The 8,880-nt window shown below is 39.0% G+C and overlaps 1 protein-coding gene across 1 annotated transcript in view; it reads left to right on the top strand.

Moving 5' to 3' along the window:
- SLC38A6 (solute carrier family 38 member 6) overlaps positions 1-2,361 on the top strand; it is a 65,119-nt gene extending 62,758 nt beyond the window's left edge. The window contains exons 14-16 of the mRNA XM_069596757.1: positions 232-376; positions 485-579; positions 766-2,361. Of these exons, the coding sequence (XP_069452858.1) occupies positions 232-376; positions 485-579; positions 766-846 (321 nt within the window). The 3' untranslated portion in view covers positions 847-2,361. The remainder of the gene's footprint in view (positions 1-231; positions 377-484; positions 580-765) is intronic.
- Positions 2,362-8,880: the final 6,519 nt, after the last annotated feature.

The raw sequence follows: 8,880 nt of genomic DNA on the forward strand, positions 1-8,880 counted from the left end.
GATTTTTTTCAAGAATTAAACCAAGACAACTTTTATGGAGCTCACACAGATAGGTACATTTCTTAGTTTATGTGCAATAAATACTTTACAGTAACCATTTAGGCTATACTTTTGGCATCTAAATGGTTTGGAATATCATAGTAACCATGCCATACATGGGTTTCCCTAAGCAAGTAGTGTGGGTTTGACGCTTCCTCTTTGCTTAAATCTGTTTCTTTTTCTGTTTTACAGGCAAGGAAAGCTTTAATGATGATGTTTTTTTCCAATTTTCCATTCTCATGGATTCGCCATTCTTTGATCACTCTAGCTCTCAATATTATCATTGTTTTACTTGCAATATATGTTCCTGACATTAGGAATGTATTTGGTATAGTTGGTAAGTTTTCTATTTCAAAAATTCCACTTTCTAAAATAGGTAAAATTGTCATCCAGTCTCACATCTGAATCTGGCATTATTCTTTTTTGTTTTTCTCCCCACTTTAAGGTTCCAGTACATCAACGTGTTTGATTTTTGTGTTCCCAGGACTGTTTTATCTTAAAATGAGCAGAGAGGATTTTCTCTCATGGAAAAAGTTGGGGGTAGGTTGGGTTTTGTTTGTTTCTTCTAAGAATCTTATTTTAAGAAATAATTTGTCATTTTTTTATTAAGTCTTTTACCTAAATCAAAAAAAGTTAATATATTTTGAACTATATACATTATTGGAGAGGGTGAAGGTTTTAAAAAATACTTCTAATTTTTCTTTATCTTTTTGCTTATTTCTACAGGCATTTGTTTTGCTCATCTTTGGTATTTTGGTTGGTAATTTTAGTTTAGCACTCATTATTTTTAATTGGATTAATAAATGAAAGAAATTATTTTCCCATTTCCTATGAAGAATATTTTACCTCCTTATGCAAAAGGAATGATTATGGAAGGCACCTTGGATGAATCCTCTTTATATGGGTTAACATTTTTGCAAACATAACAGAAAAGCAGAACAAAACAACAGTGGGTAGGAGAAAGTAGATGTAGCAGTTTTAATCAAAATAAGAAACAAACTCAAAATGCTCTTAAATATGTTAAGCATCTTTGTGAGTTAATTTTTTTGAATTAATAGGGTAGTTTTAATGTTTACAGAGATAACTGAGCAGAAAGTACAGAGAGTTCTCATATATTCCCTCATTCTAGCACACCCATAGTTTCCCATATTACTAACATTTTGTGTTAGTGAGGTACATTTGTTATACTTGATGAGCCAATATTGATATATTACTATCAACTGAAGTTCATGGTTTACATTAGGGCTCACTTTTGATGCAAGCATTGGCAACCACGAATCTTTTTACTGTCTCCATAAAAACCATGAGCCTTTCCTAAAACATTGTTTGGTGGAATCATGCAGTATCTAACCTTGCAGACTAGCTTCTTTCACTTAGCAATATGTGTTTAAGCTTCCTCTGTGTCTCTCCATAACTTGATAGCTCTTCTTTTTAGAATCACTGATAATATTCCATTGTATGGATGTACCACAGTTTGGGGCTTCCCAAGTGGCACTAGTGGTAAAGAACCCGCCTGCCAGTGCAGGAGACTAAGAGACTGCAGGTTCCATCCCTGGGTCAGGAAGATCCCCTGAAGGAGGGCATGGCAACCCACTCCAGTGTTCTTGCCCGAAGAATCCTCTGGACAGAGGAGCCTGGTGGGCTACAGTCCATAGCGTCACAAAGAGTTGGGCACGACTGAAGCAACTTAGCACACGTGCACCACAGTTTGTTTTTCCTTTCACCTGTCGAATGGCCTCTTGTTTGCTTTCAAATTTTGGCATTGTAAATACAGCTGTTATAAACATTTGTAGGCAAATTTTTGTGTGGACAGATTTTTAGCTTGTTTGTGTTCATACCCATACCAGAGACTTTGCTTCTTAGCAGTTGCTGCACTTAGTCTTGTAAGAAACTGCCTAACAGCCTTCCAAAGTGGGCTGTAACAGTTTGCAGTCCTGCCAACAATGTGTCAGAGTTCCTGTTGTTGCACATCCTCGCCAGCATCAGGTGTTTTCAGTATTTTGGATTTTCACCATTCTAATAATGGGTGTGCAGTTGTAGTAATATCTCATTTTTGTTTTAATTTGCATTTCCCTAATGACATATGATGTTGAACATGCTTATTTACCATCTGTATATTTTCTTTGGTGATGTTCTGATTTTTAAAATTGGGTTGTTTTTCACTGTTGAGTCTTGAGCATTCTTTATGTATTTTAGATACCAATCCTTTATCAGATATGTCTTTTGCAAAGATTTTCTCCCAGTCTGTGGGTTGTCTTTTCATTCTCTTAGCAGCATCTTTCACCGAGAAGTTTTTTAATGTTATTAAATATACTGAGATAATCTTTTGTTTCTTTGTTTTTTTTTAAACAAATCAGTACATTGTTTATATACTAAATTAAATCTTAGTTCATGCGTTAATGTCAACATCAGTCACTCATAACAAAACTGTGGGATTATTTCACGTCGTATTTTGCCCTGACTCCAAATCCTGACTAAGAAACTTAATGATTTTCCTCTGGTATACAGTATGAGATAGAGCTGTGATGACTGTCTGTGGATTTGAAAGTTCTCTAAGCCTTCTCATTTGTCACTAAAACATGTGACTTTCTACTTGACAAACAGAGACAAATATTGATGATTTATATCATATTTTGTTTGGAAGTTATAGATCATTCCCACCTTCCCATTGCTGTGGCTTATTCCTGGCTGGAAACCAGCAGTTAGGTTCTCCCCTCCCCCACCGCTCCGGGGCGTGTTCTGTGTAAAGGCGCCTTGTTAGCAGCCTTCGAAAGCCAGGGTGTACCAGTAAAATGTAATCCTGCCCCAGAGCACATGTAAAGTAGAGAATTACATGCAAACTGCCAATTTGCATGTATGAAAACACACACTTTTGCAGGTGTCCCCTTGCTTCCCGGTTAGGAAATGGGCTGAAAAACTGATAACTGAGCTGCTCTTTTGAGTTAGATATCTCTTTGGCAACTTGCGATCAGCACGGAGTAATGGAAAAACTCCAAGTTTGGGGGTTAGAAAGACGTAGATGAAAATCTCAGTGAGTTTAGACGAACTACTTAACCTCTCTAAACCTCTACTTTCACATCGGTATTAAATGGAGTTAATACCAATTATACAGGGTTGTGTTGAGAGGATTAAAAGGCCTTGTATAAATTAGGTGCAGACCAAAACAGGCTCTCTTAATAGATTGGATATTTATCCCCTTTTTTTCCATCCCTTCACCTTGACCTGTAAAATGAATTTGCTTTCGGACAAGGACATGGAATTTCTTCCTCTTCCATCTTGCACAACTATTATGTTTATAATCTTTCTAGCCATCACTCACAGGAGAACTGGCCCCATGTGCATTCCTTTTAGTGCTTTCCCACATTTCTATGGGAAATTATAGATCCAAATACAAATAGGTGTTCAGCTGCTAAAATAAATCTAACTCCAGTAATACCAAAATAACCCTAAATCTGCAGCAGATGCAAGGATGTCCCCAGGGGCAGATGTTAAGTGTGATGACAGGTGGGCATCAGTTAATACATTTGTCACCTGCTCACAAGATGGGATCATGGGAGGTTTGGCAAAGAGACAAGTAACCTATTTAACACTGCCCAAAACTTAGTTAATATCAAGAGAAATTATTTGTAGAGGTGTTTATTTTTATTTTACTTTAATGTTCTGCCTTATCTAGTTGCCTGTTTGGAGTTGTGACTTTTCCCTAGGAGTTTGGAGGAAGCTAGTAAGATGATTGGTAAAAAGCAGTGCCCCCTTCATCAGGATTTCACATAAAACCTTACTCAAGTACTCCTCAGCATTTTTCCTGGGAAATACAGGCCTTCTCATTTTGGGCTTAATGTTCATAATTTATTAGGTAATAACTATTTAAAATAAAACTAAGTAAAGCACAAAATCTATATTTTTCTAACACTTGGAGACTTGTTTGCTAAATTAAAAGACGAAGTGCTGAGAATATAAATTACTTTCATATGTTGAAGGTGAATGTTTAAATTGTACTTTTTTTTCAGAGAATGTTTACTCATGAGCTTAGCATTTAAATGGTTAAAACAAGCCTTTGAAGTTAACACTCCATTAAGATGAATGGGGGTAGTTCACACCTCTGCTGGCACTGTATTATTTCAGTCTGGCTCTGGAGAAAACAAGACAGCAGTAGGTTGATTTACTGTGTAAAGGCCCTTTAAACACCCAAGTCTGGAAATCTTTGTTTTTTTCTTTTCCATCTAGAAAGAGAATCTGAAATACAGCACAATTTAGGTTTAGAATTGAAGTCTTGAAAGTAAAGTAGCATAGGTTTTGTTATCTCTGGAAATTCCTAACTGGCATTTGATGGGTAGCTAGTTACCAGGTCGGCCCTACCTCTCTGGCTTTGTTTGCTTCTGTACCCTCGTGTTTCTTCCTATCATGGCACCCTTTAAATTTAAGCTTGGTACCCTGGTATACGGGGCTTCCCAGGTGGCTCAGTGGTAAAGAATCTGCTTGCCAATGGAGGAGGTACAGATTTGATCCCTTGGTGGAAGAGCTATAGCCATTTGACCCTGAAATTATTTGTTTTAGGAATAAGATTATGTGAGCACAAATGAAATGGTGAGCATTGTATGAGATGTTAATGAGTGTGGAAGATCAGATTTTTCTCTTCTGTGTTTTCTGCCCCGTGTATTTGCAGGATCAGGTTCCTAGACAATTTGAGGGGAGCTGGGTGTGGACAGTGTTTCCATTTGGGCTAACTTCAGTGCTGACACTGCCAGTATAGTTTATGGAGATGGAGAGTAGATGCTAGAAACAAAGGGACTCAAACCATCCATTTTGACCTGTTTTCCTTCTTGGCATGTTGACAGTACTCTGGCTGTGTTAGAATTAACCCTATTGGAAACATACTTTGTTTCCTGCAACTCTGCCTATATTTTAGGTGTCATAATTTTTGATCTAAGAACTTCTCAGAACCTTCTATAGAATAAGAAATTAGCTTTTCTAATTTAAACATATAATTTATTCACCTTTCTACCATAATCCTCCTAAATATAGTCTTTTCATAATGAAGCAGGCAAAATGGGAAAGCAAAATTTTGACAAAAGATGAGTAAAAATGTTGTGGAGGTGGTTTCCCCAGTGCCCATCAGAATTCTTTGCTTCTCACCCTTCCTAAACAACCTAATGTATGGTTTTGCTGTCATCGTGATCCAGTGTCCTGGCTTGCCAGCCTGTCAATCAGGATGAGCAATTATGAGGAGCAGGAAGACTCATCTTGGCTGATGGCCAGGTGGACAGGTGGGAGTGAGAGGTTTTTTTTCACCTATGGGACAAAGTAAATGGTGGAGAGGGAAATGGAGTTGCCAGGGGAAAAAAGAAAAGCAGATGAATTAAAAGGCATTATAATGTGTTATAAAGAAAAAACTTGCAGAGAAATGTTTCCCATTTGTTTAAATGTATATGTGTTTTATATTATGTTAATTAGTGCACTGATGCACAACACCAGTAAGGGAGCTGGCTAATTCCACCAAGCAAACAGTTACAGAGCACATATTGTGTACTAGCAGTCTCACTGGACCTAAAGGTGTGAAGGTAAATAAAGCACATTTTTTCCTGAAAAAAAAAAAAGCTTAGATACAACTCAGATTTTTCTGACTGAACATTTTCAGGTGGACTTGGTAAGTGAAACTGCATAACCCAAAGGAGAAATTATATTTCTATATATTTCATTTATGTATCTCTGTATACACAGATATGGGCTTCCATGGTGGCTAATGTCTGATGATGGTAAAAAATCTGCCTGCAATGCAGGAGACCTGGGTTCAATCCCTGGGTGAGGAAGATCCCCTGGAGAAGGAAATGGCTATCCACTCCAGTATTCTTGCCTGAAGAATTCCATGGACAGAGGAGCCTGGTGGGCTATAGTCCATGGACTGCAAAGAGTCAGACATTACTGGGCGACTAATTTTTTTATACATAGATATATATATACACACATATATACATATATGGAGAAGGAAATAGCAACCCACTCCAGTATTCTTATCTGAGAATCTCATGGACGGAGGAGCTTGGTGGGCTACAGTCCACGGGTCGCAAAGAGTCAGACACGGCTTCACTTTCACATTCACTTATATACATATATATTAAGGATTTTGGAGTCAAACTTACTTGTGTCCAAATCCCAGCTTTGCCTCTTTTTGTCTAATTTAGGAAAAGTTACTTTAATTCTTTGAAGACCTTCTATGTTTGAACACTGAGTTTTCTCTTAATCAGGGGAAATATACCTTGTGTCTTTGTTGTGTGTGTGCTTAGTCGCTCAGTCATGTCCAACTCTTGCGACCCCATAGACAGTAGTCTGCCAGGCTCCTCTGTCCTAGGGATTCTCCAGGCAAGAATACTGGATTGGGTTGCCATTTCCTTCTCCAGGGGATCTTCCTCACCCAGGGACTGAACCCAGGTCTCCTGCATTGCAGGCAGATACTTTACTGATTGAGCTAGCACAAGCTGAAATCAAGATTGCTGGGAGAAATATCAATAACCTCAGATATGCCAGTGATACCACACTTATGGTAGAAAGTGAAGAACTAAAGAGCCTCTTGATGAAAGTGAAAGAGGAGAGTGAAAAAGTTGGCTTAAAGCTCAACATTCAGAAAACGGAGATCATGGCATCTGGTCCCATCACTTCATGGCAGATAGATGGGGAAACAGTGGAAACAGTGACAGACTTTAATTTGGGGGGCTTCAAAATCACTGCAGATGGTGACTGTAGCCATGAAATTAAAAGACGCTTTCTCCGTGGAAGAAAAGTTATGGCCAAGCTAGGCAGCATATTAAAAAGCAGACACATTATTTTGCCAACAAAGCTATGTCTAGTCAAAGCTAGACCCACATCCAAGGTCAGGGGCAGCGGCTTAGAAGGGCTACTCCACGTCCAAAGTGAGGAGCAGTGGTTGTGCTTTGCTGAAGCAGCCGTGAACAGATACCTCACATCCAAGGTAAGAGAAACCCAAGTAAGATGGTAGGCACTGAGAGAGGGCATCAGAGGGCAGACATGGAAACCACAGTCACAGACAACTAGCCCGTCTGATCATATGGACCACAGCCTTGTCTAACTCAATGAAATTAAGCCATGCCATGTGGGGCCACCCAAGACGGACAGGTCATGGTGGAGATGTCTGACAGAATGTGGTCCACTGGAGAAGGGAATGGCAAGCCACTTCAGTATTTTTGCCTTGAGAACCCCATGAACAGTATGAAAAGGCAAAATTATAGGACCCTGAAGGATGAACTCCCCAGGTTGGTAGGTGCCCAATATACTGGTGATCAGTGGAGAAATAACTCCAGAAACAAGGGATGCAGCCAAAGCAAAAACAATACCCACTTGTGGATGTGACTGGTGACAGAATCAAGGTCCGATGCTGTAAAGAGCAATATTGCATAGGAACCTGGAATGTCAGGTCCATGAATGAAGACAAATTGAAAGTGGTCAAACAGGAGATGGCAAGAGTGAACACTGACAGTCTAGGAATCAGCAAACTAAGATGGACTGGAATGGGTGAATTTAACTCAGATGACCATTATATTTACTACTGTGGACAGGAAATCCCTTAGAAAAAATGGAGTAGCCATCATAGTCAATGAAAGTCTGAAATGCAGTACTCGGATGCAATCTTAAAAATGACAGAATGATCTCTATTCATTTCCAAGGCAAACCATTCAATATCACGGTAATCCAAGCCTAAGCCCCTACCAGTATTGCTGAAGAGGCTGAAGGTGAACAGTTCAATGAAGACCTACAAGACCTTTTAGAACTAACACCTCCAAAAGATGTCCTTTTCATTATAGGGGACTGGAATGCAAAGTAGGAAGTCAGGAAACACCTGGGGTAACAGGCAAATTAGGCCTTGGAGTACAGAATGAAGCAGGGCAAAGGCTAATATAATTCTGCCAAGAGAATGCATTGGTCATAACAAACACCCTCTTCCAACAACACAAGAAAAGACTCTACACATGGACATGACCAGACAGTCAACACCGAAATCAAATTGATTATATTATTTACAGAAAAAGATGGAGAAGCTCTATACAGTTAGCAAAAACAAGACAAGGAGCTGACTGTGGCTCAGTTCATGAACCCCTTATTGCCAAATTCAGACATAAATTGAAGAAAGAAGAGAAAACTACCAGACCATTCAGGAATGGCCTGAATCAAATCCCTTATGACTATACAGTAGAAGTGAGAAATAAATTTTAGGGACTAGATCTGACAGACAGAGTGCCTGATGAACTATGGAATGAGGTTCATGACATTGTACAGGAGACAGGGATCAAGACCATCCCCAAGCAAAAGAAATGCAAAAAAGCAAAATGGCTGACTGAGGAGGCCTTACAAATAGCTGTGAAAAGAAGAGAAGTAAAAAGCAAAGGATTGAATGCAGAGTTCCAAAGAATAGCAAGGAGAGATAAGAAAGCCTTCTTCAGCAATCAATGCAAAGAAATTGAGGAAAACAATAGAATGGGAAAGACTAGAGAGCTCTTCAATAAAATTAGAGATATCAAGGGACCATTTCATGCAAAGATGGGCTCGATAAAAGGACAGAAATGGTACACACCTAACAGAAGCAGAAGATACTAAGAAGAGGTGGCAAGAATACACAGAAGTCTGTACAAAAGAGATCTTCACGACCCACATAATCATGATGGTGTGATCACTTACCTAGAGCCGGACATCCTGCAATGTGAAGTCAAGTGGGCCTTAGGAAGCATCACTAAGAACAAAGCTAGTGGAGGTGATGGAATTCCAGTAGAGCTATTTCAAATCCTGAAAGATGATGCTGTGAAAGTGCTACACTCAGTATGTCAGCAAATTGGA

Source organism: Ovis canadensis, chromosome 7 (assembly GCF_042477335.2).
Source record: "Ovis canadensis isolate MfBH-ARS-UI-01 breed Bighorn chromosome 7, ARS-UI_OviCan_v2, whole genome shotgun sequence".
NCBI lineage: Eukaryota > Metazoa > Chordata > Mammalia > Artiodactyla > Bovidae > Ovis > Ovis canadensis.